This window comes from Gadus morhua, chromosome 3, assembly GCF_902167405.1.
Source record: "Gadus morhua chromosome 3, gadMor3.0, whole genome shotgun sequence".
NCBI lineage: Eukaryota > Metazoa > Chordata > Actinopteri > Gadiformes > Gadidae > Gadus > Gadus morhua.
In genome coordinates this window covers 27,413,244-27,429,024 of record NC_044050.1, presented here as the reverse complement: position 1 = coordinate 27,429,024, position 15,781 = coordinate 27,413,244, and the positions used below count along the sequence as shown (strand labels likewise).

The window sequence follows — 15,781 nt, the reverse complement described above, 5'->3', positions numbered from 1 at the left end:
AGAGCTCACCACAGAGTCCTTTACAGTGCATCTGCATTTCCCTCTCTTCCTCGGACGACATCGCTTTATGGCCGCCGTCAAATTGCTCTGACCCTTGGACATTAGTCCCGCCGCTGACAATAAGCTGCTTGTTAGCGGCGCTGAATAGAATCGGAGCGTGCGTCCCTAAAGCCTCTTTCGCTGACTCAGTGGCCTCGCTGAATAACTCGCATCTAAGAAGATAGCGTGTCGCTAATTGCCAAACCGTAAACAAATAAAAGGACAACGCGACCGAGGCTCTGACCCTCACCTTGTTGTCCACATGTTTACACTCTATCTGCGACTGGACGATGTACATGAGCGAGTCCACCAGTCCCGTGCACTCCCTCAGCTTCCTCCTGGCCTCGCTCCGCTCAGAACTCACATTCCTAATGAGGGGAGGAAGAGGGAGGAAGAGGAGGGGGTTGGGGGGTGGGGGTGAGGGTCAAAGGATTAGCAGAGACACAGAGAGAAGATGAAGGGGGTGTTGGAATGAGGAAGAGATTACAGCCGGGCAGTCGAAAATAAAAGAAGTGGTTATAATCACCGGGGGGGCGTGGCCGGTTGTTTTCGGTACACAATGCGCACAACACAAAACGCAGTGTAGTGCGTGTCATGGTTAGTGTGTGGTAGCTAGGGGGGGGGGGGTGTGTGTGTGTGTGTGTGTGTCTGTGTGTGTGTGTGTGTGTGTGTGTGTGTGTGTGTGTGTGTGTGTGTGTGTGTGTGTGTGTGTGTGTGTGTGTGTGTGTGTGTGTGTGTGTGTGTGTGTGTCGAGGTGTGTGTGTGTCTGTCTGTGTGTCTGATGAGGTGCGTGTGTGTGTGTGTGTGTGTGTGTCGAAGTTCGTATGAGAGTGTGTGTGGATTAACAATAAAATAAAATAATAAAAGAGGGCTAAAAAGGGAGGCTTGTCAAAGGAAGTGGGGGTGAGGACATGAGTGACTCCGAGACACCCGGGCTTCGTTCGTTCGTTCCTACGCCCAAACAAGATTACCGGTTTGAAGAGCGATACGAAGTGGAAGTTGAGCCGTGATCGCGTCAAAAAACAAACACTGTTTCTGGGAGAGACAGGAGCCGGCCGGCAGGCAGGAAGTACGGCGGTGGAACGGGAATCTAGCCTACTTCTTTTGTACCGCCCAGTTCAGGGCCTGTTGACGGACACGCCTTCCTGCACAATAGCCCCGGCGCATTGTCTCTGCGCCGCTGGGGGGGGGGGGGGGGGGGGGGGGGGGGGGGGCACACCCTGCCTGGACACTTTCCCCCCCAGCAGAGTTACGTTTTCATCCTCCCTCCCTCGCATACGTTGAATGTGAAAGTACGTGGGAGAGCTGGTGTTGTTTCACCGAGATAAGGGAATCTACGGCGGTCTCCCATTACTCGCACGCCGGGAATGATTAACATATTCCGGGATTACATAACCAAGTCCGGTGCGTGGTGAAAACGGGTTTCATTCACAGGGAAGATCTTATGAATGATTGTGGGAGTGCAGACGATCTACAGCTGGCATCGAACTATACGTTTATGGAGAGGAGGCTGTGTTTCCCATCACGACGTATAAAACCACTGGTCTGTCTGAGCGGTACTGGGGCTGTACCAGTGTAGGGACTACAGGCCACTGAGTCGCACAGTGTGTGTGTACACTATATGAGTCAATGCCCCTTTGTCCACCGCTCTTATCTCTGCTGCTTATTTTCAAATCTCCCTCGGACTCCTCCCACACGAGACCAGCAACCGCTTCCCCCCCTCGAACCCCCCCTGGCCTCGCTCCTCTGTCTCTGACTCCCCCGTATCCATCTCGTCCATATCCATCCCATGACAATCCGTCTTCACTTCACCCCCCCCCCCCAGCACTCACCCACTCGGCCCCCCCCCCCCCCCCGTCGACTGAAACACATGACGAGGCCAAATGCTCTTTTGGACTTTCGGTTCACTGGATTCTTTCTTTCTCTCTCTCCCTCCCACCTCAGACAGCCAGCCTTACTCTCTCTCTCTCTCTCTCTCTCTCTCCCTCTCTCTCTCTCTCGCTCTCTCTCTCGCTCTCTCACGCTCTCTCTCTCTCCCCCCCTCTCACCTCAGACAGCCGGCCGTATTGGTGAGCGCCGTCTCCCACTCCAGGTGTCGCGGCTTGCAGTTCTCCTCGCCGCCGCCCGCCCCGTTGGCGCTCCGCTCCCAGCCCGAGCGCGGCACCATCACCTCGTCGGACAGGGCGTGCAACGCGTGGTCCACGATCTCCATCTTCACCGAGTCGTGGGACGACAGGTTCCACAGCGTGCCTAAAGAGGACCGGGGAGGGGTTACTGACGACTTGATCAAGTTGTAAGTCGCTTCTATCCAAAGCGACTTACAACGGGTCACGCACACATTCACACACCGACGGCGGCGTCGACCACGCAAGGCGACAGCCAGCTCGTCCGGAGCAGTCAGGGTGAGGTGCCTTGCTCAGGGGACACCTCGACACGTCGCACTAGCAACCCTGCGGTTACAAGTCGAACAGCAAGTATACAGGATGAGGTGAAAGTGTCTGCTGGTGCTAGCATTGACTTCTTACTTGCCGACGCTAGGTACACGCTACAGGGTAGTGAGCCCGACTTCGTACCTGATTTCCCCCTTCTGTCCATTTTCAGTAAAGCCCCGATTGGCTTGTGGTTCTTCAGATCACCCTGTTGTGTGAAGGCCTCACCAATCCTTGCGTGTACCCAGCATCACCGCTGTTTCAGGGCTACATGCTAAAATGATCGTTGACAATGGCTCTGAGTTTTGGAAGACTGGAATGTCCTCATGACCTCACTTCCTGATCCACTTCCAGGAAGTGGTCAAAAGTTGTGTACACATGCGGGTGAGGGCCGTTGAAGTGTATGTGTTTATGTAGAGAGTGTGGATTCAGTGCGTCGTCGTGCGTGCGTGCGTGCGGGGAGGCGTACCGGTGATGGTGTCGGTGAGGTCCTGGTCGTGGGTCTTCCTCAGCAGCCGCACCAGGGCGGGCACGCCGTCGCAGTTTTTGATGGCGATCTTGTTCTCGGCGTCCCGGCCATAGGAGATGTTCTTCAGCGCTCCGCACGCCGCGTGGTGGACCTGGAACGAGACGTCAGGCCACGGTGAGAACCAGGAAGGACTCGCACATTCATTTTACATTCAGGGTGTTCAGCAGACGCTTTTAACCGAAGAGATTTACAATAAATACGTTAAAAAAGGTAAAAATATATCTCTTTCGGTACAGTAACAATCGCTAGGTTAACCCATTCTCCGTTAACAACAAGGATAGATAGGATAAGATGCTGCAGGATGCTAAGTACTGTTTAAGTGCCAACACTGGACCATAAGTCCCTGTGGTCGCATTCGGTCACAGAGGGGGTCAAGTGTTGACGGTGAAAGTAAAATGGGGACTCCGATCCGAAGAAAAAAAAAACACATGAAACACAACAGAGTCAAAGAACTGGATAGCAGAAGAGGACGGGGAACGGAGAGACGGACCTCTTTGTTGGGGTTGTCCAGCATCGACACCAGAGCCGGGATGCCCTTCATTCGACGCACCTCGGTCTTCATCTGGGGAGGAGGAGGAGAACAGTTCAGCGATCGCACGTCCTCCCTCTCGCCACAAGGCCCTCTTTCATTACGTCAATCGATACTTATCCCCCCAGTCTCGTGGCTTTGCTTTTCCTCGTTGAGGGCATCTGGCATTTGACGCTTTTACCGAAATAGCTTCCAACGGCTCATTCTCACATCGACGGCGGTGTCGACCACGCAGGGCGACAGCCAGCTCGTCGGGAGCAGTTAGGGTGAGGTGCCTTGCTCAGGGACACCTCGGCACTCAGCTAGGGATCGACCTAGCAACCTTCTGGTTACCAACCGACCCGCTGTACGTCCTGGGCTAAGCCGCTCCCCCTCCCCCCCAAAATGTTCATGTTTTTCGTCATAAAGTGGGACAACTACAAACATCAATCCGTATGCAAGAAACACACAAATACACACACACACACACACACACACACACACACACACACACAGAAACAAACACACACACACACAGACCCCCCCCCCCCACACACACACAAACACACACACACAGTGTGACATCTACAAAAATCCACCCACACTCGGTGTGGATGTTCCCCTGGGCAAACCCCAAGCCCCTCCCATGAAAACCTCAGAATCCCAGCCCCCGCCCACACACCCACGCCCCCGCTGGTCCCACCACACACCCACGCCCCCGCTGGTCCCACCACATACCCACGCCCCCGCTGGTCCCACCACACACCCACGCCCCCGCTGGTCCCACCACACACCCACGCCCCCGCTGGTCCCACCACACACCCACGCCCCCGCTGGTCCCACCACACACCCACGCCCCCGCTGGTCCCACCTTGTCGTTCTTGAAGGTGAGGTGCTGCAGGAAGGCGGCGGCGTTGCTCTTGACCGGGTCCAGCCTGTAGTTGAGCATGGCGATGACCTCCGGGAGCTCCGGCTGGCGCCAGCCCCCGGGCCCGGGACCGGGGCCCTTCCGCAGGGTGCTGTCCAGGGACGCCATGCTGCCGCGCTCCCCCTGGGCCATTGGGGCCCCCTGGCCCCAGTAGTACATGTCGGAGGCCCCGTCCAGCTGGCCCTCGTAGCTCCTAGGAAGAGGAAGAGGAGGAGGAGGAGGAAGAGCGCGTGGTCAGTCTGTGTTCTGATGTCGGGAACGTAAGGCTTTGAACGCATCCTCCTTCCCCGACCAGGGATGGTAGTGATGAATCAATCGATTGATCAAAGTTTTATTTTTTTACTTTTTTAATTTCTAAAACTTTTTGTTCATGAACCATTTCCACAAACAAAGCAATAACATAAAAAATAAATAGAAATAGCAAACAAACATGAGGTCATGGGATGATCAGTAACTTCCAAAAAAATTATCTCATTTTCAATAAACCCTGTCACATATGAAACGTACTACAAAAGGTCTGACACGTTGGCCGACTAAATGGCCCATTTCTTAAATAATGGATTTGGTTTGGTCTTGTTGGTCTAGATTTGGGCCCCATGTCATTTGTTAGCTGAAAAGAACGGCTGTTTTAGGCATGTTGTTTTATTATTCTGTTCCTTTGAATTGTTTATGCTTCATGAATTATTGTTTCACATAACTAACGTGGAGCATGAAGTGTTTAATAAAACAAAAACAGAATTTTGTCTCATAAATTATTGACGATTCATAGACTTATTGATTTTCAACTAGGTTCAACTACAACATGCAATGCGAATGAATGACATTTTCAATCAAATATTAAAGACTCATTTATCTCCAGCTCATGGGTGGCAACAGCTAGATTACAGGGGCTTGGGATGGAACCCATAAGCTTTGGGATGGAACCAATAGCCTTTGGGATGGAACCAATAGCCTTTGGGATGGAACCCATAAGCTTTGGGATGGAACCAATAGCCTTTGGGATGGAACCAATAGCCTTTGGGATGGAACCAATAGCCTTTGGGATGGAACCCATAAGCTTTGGGATGGAACCTATAACTTTTTGTGATGTCACCCCTAGCCTTTGGGATGGAACCGCAAACCTTTGGGATGGAACCCATAACCTATGGGATGGAACCCATAACCTATGAGATGGAACCCATAACCTATGAGATGGAACCCATAACCTATGAGATGGAACCCATAACCTATGAGATGGAACCCATAACCTATGAGATAACCTATGGGATGGAACCCATAACCTATGAGATGGAACCCATAACCTTTGGGATGGAACCCATAACCTATGAGATGGAACCCATAACCTATGAGATGGAACCCATAACCTTTGGGATGGAACCCATAACCTTTGGGATGGAACCCATAACCTATGAGATGGAACCCATAACCTATGAGATGGAACCCATAACCTATGGGATGGAACCCATAACCTATGAGATGGAACCCATAACCTATGAGATGGAACCCATAACCTATGAGATGGAACCCATAACCTATGAGATGGAACCCATAACCTATGGGATGGAACCCATAACCTATGAGATGGAACCCATAACCTATGAGATGGAACCCATAACCTATGGGATGGAACCCATAACCTATGAGATGGAACCCATAACCTATGAGATGGAACCCATAACCTATGAGATGGAACCCATAACCTATGGGATGGAACCCATAACCTATGAGATGGAGCCCATAACCTATGAGATGGAACCCATAACCTATGAGATGGAACCCATAACCTATGAGATGGAACCCATAACCTATGAGATGGAACCCATAACCTATGGGATGGAACCCATAACCTATGAGATGGAACCCATAACCTTTGATCTCTGGGTCAAGAACCCAAACCGTTGCACTATCCACATTGCTTCCCACTAAACCGACGGAGACGTCCGCAGGTGGTGGGCTCTCACCCGGTCCTGCGTGGGGGTCCCTGGGGGGTGTACACGTTGTGGTTGCGGGGCACGGTGCTGTAGTGGATGGCCGGCATGCCCATCCCGTAGTCGGGCTCGTCGTAGCCCATGCTGCGCTGGTCGTCCTCCAGGCCGTACGGCTCCGGGACGAACCGCTGCATGCCGGAGAGCTCCAACGCACTTCCCATACGGCCCACCTACACACACACACACACACACACACACACACACACACACACACACACACACAATGCAATGAGGGCGTTTAGCAGACGCTTTTATCCACAGCGACTTACATAAGTACAACTGTGAGAAGGAAGAGAAACAACAATATAGTGCCAAGCACTTAAAGGTTGGGTATGGAATTGGCTTTTTTGGCCATTTTTGCAAAATTACTTGAAATCCTTATCATAACCCACTTACTGCCACTGAGTTAGAAGTACTGACATGAAAATTAAACAAGTCAATCATCTGTGGAACGGGCAGGGCTCGAAAAACTCCAGCCAATGATTTCCAGAGCCACCGAGTTGCATTGGACAGTAAGTACGTCAATCAAACGGTCGTACTGCACTCCCCCTCCCCCGCACGACCCCTTCGTGCACGTGCTCAAACCTCGTGACCCAGAGCAAGCTTCTGTTTGTTGTTATCCTGCGGTAGCTACTGGAGCTAGCTAACTAGCAAATGACTCGCTCTCGCGCATCTGTGTTGGCTCGTGCATGATTGCGCGTCCATGTACTTGGAATGGGTGGAGTCAGAGTCAGCGTTGAAGGAGAGGGGGTAGGACCATTTGAGTTGTGTATTTTCAAAATCTGCTGGCATTTCGCAAATCCCATACCCAACCTTTAATAAGTGCCCAGCACTTACAATCGCAAGGTTAACCAGTTCCCTGTGTACAACAAAGATAGTAAGAATAAGATGCAACACAATGCTAAGTAGAGTTTTAAGTGGAAGGACGTAGTGGGGGATGGGTATATGCAGAGTCTAGGTGAACTCTGAATAAGTGAGCATTGAGTCTTTTGTGGAATTGAGTCTTTTGAATACACACAGAAACAAACACACAGACACACACAAAGAAACAAACCCACACACAAGAAACACAGATATAGAGAAAAAAACAAACACACACACACAGAAACAGAAACAAATGACACACACACGTCGACAATTTCTAACTAGGGTTTCCAGTGAGCTCTGAGCCAAATGGGATTCAATATGTTTACGTCCTTGGTACTAGATAGACTAAAACATTAGGTCAGACATTCTTTCTGCAGCGGAGGAAAACGGGCCAGCAGAGCTCAGACCAAGGGAAAACTACAATCGTGAACAGATTCGACTATGATTTTTTCCTTCCCTTCGGGAGACCAACTGCTAGTTGCCTTTCTAATCTGACGCCAGATAACGTTATCTCCGTTCCGTTGGCGCGCCCCCAAGGCATTCCTCGGCCGGGCGGCTGCTACACCTGGGACGTCCAGGGTCACTCACCTGAGGCTGCGCAGCGTAGGGGTCCAACTGGTTCCTGCTGGCCGCTCTGTAGCTGGGGTCCAGTGTCCTGTAGCCTTCTGGGTGGACGGGTCTGGTAGGGCGGGGGGGGGGGGGGGGGGGGGGGGGGGGGGGAGAGAGGCGGGACGGTTAACCACACCGGGCAGAAAAGGTCCAACGTTTACCTTTGCATTTAACAGACGCCGTTATCAAAAGCGACTTACAGTAAGTACATTTGTCACTGTCACGCAAACAGTAGGTTAACCCATTCCCTGTGTGCAACGATGATAGCTAGGATCACACACTACACAATGCTAAGCACTATTTTTAAGTGCCAGGACGTACACAACATAAAATAAGTGCTTACATTAAGTGCCAGGATGTACAGCATACAATAAGTGCGCAAGTGGGGATTGGGAAAGGGTGGGGGGTGATCTATGTGAACTCTGAAGTGAGTCTAGAATCAACAACCCCGAACACGTCACGGACAGAGACGCAACACAACGAAGGCAGAGAGGGAGAGAGGCTTTGGGAGGTCTTTGAAGTCGTGGAGGATTCCCAAGGCTTATTGTTCGTAGATTTCGAAGAACTCATTAAAAATGACGACGAGATCACGCAAGCACACGTCGACTTGTGCAATGCCAACAGCCATTGGCATTGCACAAGTCAACTGCAAAGGATCTACTTGAGTATGACCTGGGCAGGCCTCCATTAATATCATTGAATGGTTGACGGCAGAGACAGAGAGACTGGGAAACGGATAGATAAACAGACAACAGAGACAGAGACAGAGAGACAAAGACAGAGAGAGACAGAGAGGGAGAGACGGAGACAAAGAGAGACAGAGACAACGAGAGACAACGAGAGACAGAGGCAGAGAGACAAAAGACAGAGAGACGGAGAGGGAGAGACGGAGACAAAGAGAGACAGAGACAACGAGAGACAAAGAGAGACAGAGACAGAGAAAGACAGAGAGAGAGAGACAGAGACAGAGAGAGAAAGACACAAAGAGACAGAGAGAGACAGAGCCAGAGACAAAGAGACAGAGACAGAGACAAAGAGAGACAGAGACAGAGACAGAGAGAGAGAGAGAGAGAGAGAGAGAGAGAGAGAGAGAGAGGCAGAGAGAGACCGAGACCGTGAGACAGAGAGACAGAGACAGAGAGAGAGACCAGTCTAGCAGTGGGACTCAGGGGGGGAAGGCAGGAGAGAGTGCGCTGCCACCCGGGCTTCGGGAGAAGAGATACCAAAAGGGTGAAAACGTAAAACACACACAAACGTTTCCTTGTACCTGTAGCGGTCGTCCATGCGCGCCCCTCTGCTCAGGCTGGTGTAGTTGTCGGTGGGGGGGGGTCCGCGGTAGTCCTCATAGCCTCCGCCGCCGCCGCCGCCCCCGGGGGGGCCGTAGTGGTAGTTCCGGGGGACGGTGTAGGTGGGGTAGTCGGGCCCCCCGGCGGGCTGCCGGTAGCACATGGGCTGGGGGTAGCCCCCGCCCGTGACCGAGCCCCCGCCGTCCAGGGACATGGTGTCGGACACGGAGGGCATGACCGTCCTGGTGGTGGTTGTCTTCACCATCTTCTTAACCTGGGGGAGGGAGAGGAGGGGGGGGGGGGCAGGGGGGAGAGAATACAGGAAAGGTTAGAGGCCAGAGAAAACAGGAAAGGTCAGAGGTCAGAGAATACAGGAAAGGTCAGAGGTCAGAGAATACAGGAAAGGTCAGAGGTCAGAGAATACAGGAAAGGTTAGAGGTCAGATCATACAGGAAAGGTCAGAGGTCAGAGAATACAGGAAAGGTCAGAGGTCAGAGAATACAGGAAAGGTCAGAGGTCAGAGAATACAGGAAAGGTCAGAGGTCAGAGAATACAGGAAAGGTTAGAGGTCAGAGCACAGGAAAGGTTAGAGGTCAGATCATACAGGAAAGGTCAGAGGTCAGAGAATACAGGAAAGGTCAGAGGTCAGAGAATACAGGAAAGGTCAGAGGTCAGAGAATACAGGAAAGGTTAGAGGTCAGAGCATACAGGAAAGGTCAGAGGTCAGAGCATACAGGAAAGGTCAGAGGTCAGAGAATACAGGAAAGGTCAGAGGTCAGAGAATACAGGAAAGGTTAGAGGTCAGAGCATACAGGAAAGGTCAGAGAATACCGGTGAAGGGGTCAACATGAAGATCATGTCCTCACCGTGGTTTCGGTGCGCCGCGTTGTCCCGTCTTCATTGGTCTCCACGGAAACCACCGGCGAAGAATGCTGGGGGTCCTCCTCCACCGTGAACGACTCCTGCATCACCTGAGCAGGCTCCATCCTGAACTGCACGCACACGCACACGAACACACACACACACACACACACACACACACACACACACACACACACACACAGCAGGGATTCAAACCTCTCAAATATGAAGTAACTAAAAAGATTAAGGATGAAATAATAATCTTTATATTTGGGGGGCTTATAATATCTTTACGGACTGCAGAGTGGAAAGAGACCGGAACGCGTGTTGAAGGAGAGAGGAAACTACCTACTTCGTTCCTAGCGTAGGAACGCAGGTCAGAGTCTAACCTGGGTCGATCCGGGGCGTAACGTCTACGTGGTTAGCGTTTCAGTGAGTGTAAGCCATCGAGTCGCCCAAGAATCAGTATGTTCACCGTCTGGCCCGCGATCCAAACACATGACGAGTCTCACTGTCGTGGGAGAATCACTACGCCGGCGCCAAATATTGATTTGTTTTAATTAATAAAATATGGCACTCAAAACAGATTTCCCTGCTCCCAGCGTCGGTGCTTAATTTCTACTCAATGTTTTTTTATCTGCCTTTTTATGATGCAATTTGTTATTTTTTTAATGCCAATCTGTTTTCATCGTAGTTCTGTCAAACAGAAAAACTCAGTTTGGACCACGAATAAAGACTGGAATCCAGCACTTCAACTTTACACGGTCACTTTGTATTACCCTTTGGACATTTAATGTGATGTGTCGTTTGTAGGATTGTCTAACAATACATCAACAAAATGGTACTACCAACCACTTAAAACAAAAATAACTTGTATTCCAACCAATCAGCGACAAGGGTTGGATGTTGTGGGGTTTTGCGCTACGTCCATTATCGTTTTTACTGGATGCACCTGACACAGCAGTGAGGGGCGAGCGGGCTCTGTTTGTTTGGGATCTCGCCTCAAATACCAACAGAAGTGAGGTCCCCCAACGTCGCTGATGCAACCTTTAATGTACAACATTACAGACAGTGATCCCCGGGCGGTCAGCTTACGTGATGTGTCCCGTTGATGTAACTCTCGTTCAGAGTGAGCCTCTCTATGTCCGCATCACAGGGTAGACGACCGTTCTGCACGCACAGGAGAGGGAGAGGGGGGGGGAGAACGTTAGGAGACACACACAAGAAGGCGCTAGCACTGAGGAACAAACCCTCACAGATGGAGGAGCGGCCACATGCAGAGATGAATGGATGAAAGCCGATGTGATCGACACAGAGGACGGGCAGACTGGCATTTCAAATGTGCGGCAGGTGAACATGCAACCAGGAAGGGTCAAGAGCTCTATGTCCTCAACGGTGGACTGACGAACACGATGGCGAGTGTGAACCACTTCAGGCGTGGACCGTGAATTCCCTGGTACATTCGTCGAGATCCTGAGTCACACAGCTATGTGGCGACCAAGGCCGGCCCCGTGAAGGTGTTTATAGTGTGACCAGCAGGTGTACGACTATTTGCACAGTGAGGCATTCCGGTTAACAACCGTTATCCGTTTACAACATCTACCCTTAATGTATGATGAGGCCTACTTGGGCTGCTACCAATCCTTTATCGTTCTAGAACTAAGCTAACTGAATTACTGACGACTCATGAACCAAGAATGATTGCAGGCGTGTCTCTTGAGTAGTAGAACTTCTGGGCGATGATGTAAAGTGTCATTTCCATATTGAAATGAGACTCTTGTGAGTGGTGGAAGTGGCTGGGGAGACGCACTCTGAGATAAAGGCTAATGCAGGCATGGGTTGGCCCTCCATCCGTCTCAGATTCACACATAAACGCAGGATGAAGCCGGTCTGACGGGTCATGCGGTGTCACACACACGCACACGCGCTCACACACACACACACACATTAACAAGAGAGACACACACACGCACACAAATACACATTAACAGAGACACACGGACACACAAATACACACAAAAACACATTAAGAGAGACACACACCCACTCACTCAGACCAACACACATTAAGAGAGAGAGAGACACAAACACGCACACAAACACAGATTGAGCCACACAAACACACACACACACACACACATTGAGAGACACATACTGAATTATTTAAAACCTGCCCATAAGCTAATGCAACTCCAGCCACCTTTGTGGTTTGTGGACATGCATTAAAACACAAGGTCGATCAATAACAACAGAGAGCAAATGACCGAAGGCATGCATGAATGAATGACTGAATGAATGAATGAATGCCTGGGCAAAGTTGATACATTGTGTAAATGATAATATTCCTTAATAATAAGAACGATGATTACAAAGGGGTTGACGGACACGAACCGTATCGTAGGAAAACCTCCTAGCGTGAGTCACACGCAGCCCGGGGACAGTTCCCCATCTCACCACAAGGGCGTCTCTGTAATGTCTACACCAAAAATCTCTCTAGAATCGGAACACGGTGGGGGGGTTGCTTAGCAACGGGTCAGAAGGGGCCAGCAGACGGATCCCCACCATCACAAGTTCTGTGGTCGGTTGGACACAAAATATCTATTTTTTTGGTCTCTATCTAATGCGACCAGGGAAGACCTCATAACATCATGGGGGGGGGGGGGAGAAAAAGAAAGAAAGAAAGAAAGAAAGAAAGAAAGAAAGAAAGAAAGAAAGAAAGAAAGAAAGAAAGAAAGAAAGAAGAAAGAAAGAAAGAAAGAAAGAAAGAAAGAAAGAAAGAAAGAAAGAAAGAAAGAAAGAAAGAAAGAAAGAAAGAAAGAAGAAAGAAAGAAAGAAAGAAAGAGAAGTTTAACACTTTCAACCCACACGGCGGAGGCAGGAGAGAGAGTGCTAGGCAGATCACAGCATGTGGGAACCTGTCAGTGAAGAGGGGAGATGGTGGCGTCAGGCTGCCTGTGAGAGAGAGAGTGAGGGTGACCAAGGGAGTGAATGAGTGAGCGAGTGCAGGAGGCATGCCGAAAGCCCCAGGGCTATGTAAACACACACAAACACACAAGTGAGATAAGAACCAGGCCTTAGCAAAAGGACACATTGCTGGCCTGGCCTCCGAGTTTCACCCCAAACCATCTGACCTAGCATGCCGTATTCGGAGCCGGCTGCCAATCAACCAGGACCAGGCCTGGGGAGTGTAGTGCGTGTGTGTTGATGTGTGACTTAATGTGTGTTTCTGTGTCTTAATTTGTGTGAGTCTTTATGTGTGTGTCTTAATGTGTTTGCGTGTGTGTCTTAATGTGTTTGCGTGTGTGTCTTAATGCGTTTGTCTTAATGTGTTTGCGTGTGTGTCTTAATGAGTGTGTCTTAATGTGTTTGTATGTGTGTCTTAATGAGTGTGTCTTAATGTGTGTGTGTGTCTTAAAACTTGTGTTAATATATGTGTGTGTGTTAACATGTGTGTGGGACTTAATTTGTTTGCCTTGTCTTAATGGGTGTGCATGAGCTTGCGTGCATATGTGTGTCTTAGTGTGCGTGCGTGTTAAGTTTGTGTGTGCAAAAAAGAATGACGACACACAGAGATGAGCCACTACTTTAAAGAATACCAGGAAAGAGCCTCCAGGCTCACAGTACATGTATCAACACAATGCTCATTAGTAAACAGACCCACACGGGGCTTGTGTGTGTGTGTGTGTGTGTGTGTGTGTGTGTGTGTGTGTGTGTGTGTGTGTGTGTGTGTGTGTGTGTGTGTGTGTGTGTGTGTGTGTGTGTGTGTGTGTGTGTGTGTGTGTGTGTGTGTGTGTGTGTGTGTGTGTGTGTGTGTGATGAGATGGGTGTGTGATGAGATGGGTGTGTGCTTGGCATGTAGGTAAATGAGGAGTATGATGTCATACCTTCTTCCAAAGGGCAGGTGACTCAGGCCTGATATGAGAAAAGGGAGCGGTGGAGAACCAGGGAGTTCATGCTCGGCTAGGAGAGAAAACAATCTATTCCTGACCGCGACGTGGCCGCATCAAAATCCACTGTGTGAGTTAGAATAAGGTTGTTTTCCATGCCTTGCATACAAACACGATTCACAACGTGTACGCTTTCGGGACGGGACCGTGGCTCACGGGGGCAACATTGGTGACAATGAAAACCGCGGCCCAACAAAAGAGAGTCCTGGTGAAAAGAGGTGAAAACAATGCAGCTATCTGGAGATCGAGAGAGGCCGCTCAGCATGCAATCCAGAGTATTCCAGCGGGCTTTGGAAGCAGAGGGGGCGAGGGCGGGAGGTACGGCCACAGGGCACGGCCGCGGGTATCAGAGACAGGTGGACGGACGGACGGGACTCTCGCTCATCGATGGAGGACGGGGTTATTATTTGTGTGAGATGGACAGGAAGGCATGGGAGACAGAGGGGAGGACATTCATCCCGGGAAGGAATCGAACCCTGGTCGCTGCGATCAGGACAAAGCCCTGCTGGTACGCTCTCTACTCTACTCTAGGTCTCGATTTAATTACACCCCCCCCCCTCCACTGGGGTAAAGACAGAAGAGCATCTGGTCGTCCAGTGAATTGGCTCGTGATTCTATTTACCATCCGGTCCGGTTTACGAGACTCCTGTTGTCCACACTTTACGGTGAACTCAGACACGAGTCATCACTATGGAGCCGGTTTAGGGTGAGGCAGCAGGGCGCATGCAGGTGGGTTGGGGACTGAACCTGGTGTCTGGTTTCAGAGCGCACCGCGAGGCAGCTCGAGAATCCCCCTGGCCAGGCTTCAAGTTATGCGCTTGTGGTCGAACCGCAAGGGGTTCTGACTAATCAGCATCCTGTGAGGAACTACGAGATCTGAGCGATACGATAAGAGGTCAGGGGGGGGATTCAAGTGAACCACAAGCATCCCATCCAACTCAAAGCCCCAAAGAAGGGTTCCTAAAGGTCGAATGGCGGCTGGCTACTCGGCGGGATGGGTTGATGAAGGCGGGGATGAGGATGGTAGGATGAAGACGACAACGACAGAACAGCGGATGACCACCGGCGCACAGACAGAGGCGTCTCTCCGGACGGGGGGAGAGAGAGGGGGGGTGGGGGTGGGGGTGCGTCGGCGCTCGGAGGGGTTTTCTAGCGTTACCTGCATGGCGGGGGGGAGGGGGCGTGGCAGGGTGCCCGCGCACGACCTGCGCTCGTCCTCCAAGGCGCGGCTCAGCATCTCAAACTGCCTCTCCTGCTCCCGCACGGAGGCCAGGAGAGAGGCGGTGCTCGCACACTGCTCCATTCACACGCTGGGAGCAAGCACAGGACAGGACAGCACAGGACAGGAGACAGGACAGGGTTAACCACCACACCACCACAGGGAAGGGAGGACAGCGGCCCGAGCACCGTCTGACACCGGAGGGGGGGGGGGACCCCCCCGCCCCCCCGAGCAGAGAAGGAGAAGGGACCGTGAAGACCGCAGGAGACGGACACGGGCCACGGAGAGACGAGCGGGAGTTTGTTGAGAGTTCTGCGCACGTTTCGCTCACACGTCGTGCGGGAGGTGCACTACTGCACAGAGAGGTGCGGAAGATGACGATGAGGCAGATGTTTCGAAGAGGTGGGAAAGAGAAGGAGTTTGAGAGAGAGTTGGAAGTCGCTCAAATGGAGGAGGGGGTGAGGTCGCAGGATGGGGAGGTCACGAAGGAGAGGAGAGCAGAGGAGGACGAGAGGAAAGGAAAACATGGAGGCTCGTCTTGAAGCGACCGGAGACCAGTGAAGATGGGTGA

The 15,781-nt window shown here is 51.3% G+C and overlaps 1 protein-coding gene across 10 annotated transcripts in view; it reads right to left on the bottom strand.

The window, feature by feature from the left end:
- Positions 1–15,781, bottom strand: part of ctnnd1 (catenin (cadherin-associated protein), delta 1) — a 33,635-nt gene that overhangs the window by 11,699 nt on the left and 6,155 nt on the right. For 6 of the 10 annotated variants that reach the window (XR_003976204.1, XM_030351897.1, XM_030351901.1 and 3 more), the window contains exons 2-12: positions 15,151–15,301; positions 11,140–11,214; positions 10,050–10,175; positions 9,165–9,457; positions 7,877–7,967; positions 6,395–6,591; positions 4,377–4,626; positions 3,488–3,559; positions 2,938–3,088; positions 2,088–2,289; positions 290–407 (exon numbers count right to left, since the gene is read on the bottom strand). Coding sequence is in view for 9 of the 10 variants with exons in the window: in XM_030351897.1 (XP_030207757.1) it covers positions 290–407; positions 2,088–2,289; positions 2,938–3,088; positions 3,488–3,559; positions 4,377–4,626; positions 6,395–6,591; positions 7,877–7,967; positions 9,165–9,457; positions 10,050–10,175; positions 11,140–11,214; positions 15,151–15,294 (1,719 nt within the window). In the remaining variant the exon portion in view is untranslated. Of the gene's footprint in view, positions 1–289; positions 408–2,087; positions 2,290–2,937; positions 3,089–3,487; positions 3,560–4,376; positions 4,627–6,394; positions 6,592–7,876; positions 7,968–9,164; positions 9,458–10,049; positions 10,176–11,139; positions 11,215–13,928; positions 13,943–15,150; positions 15,302–15,781 lie in introns of those variants that run through there. The other 4 variants (XM_030351903.1, XM_030351905.1, XM_030351904.1 and 1 more) reach the window with 2 other exon arrangements.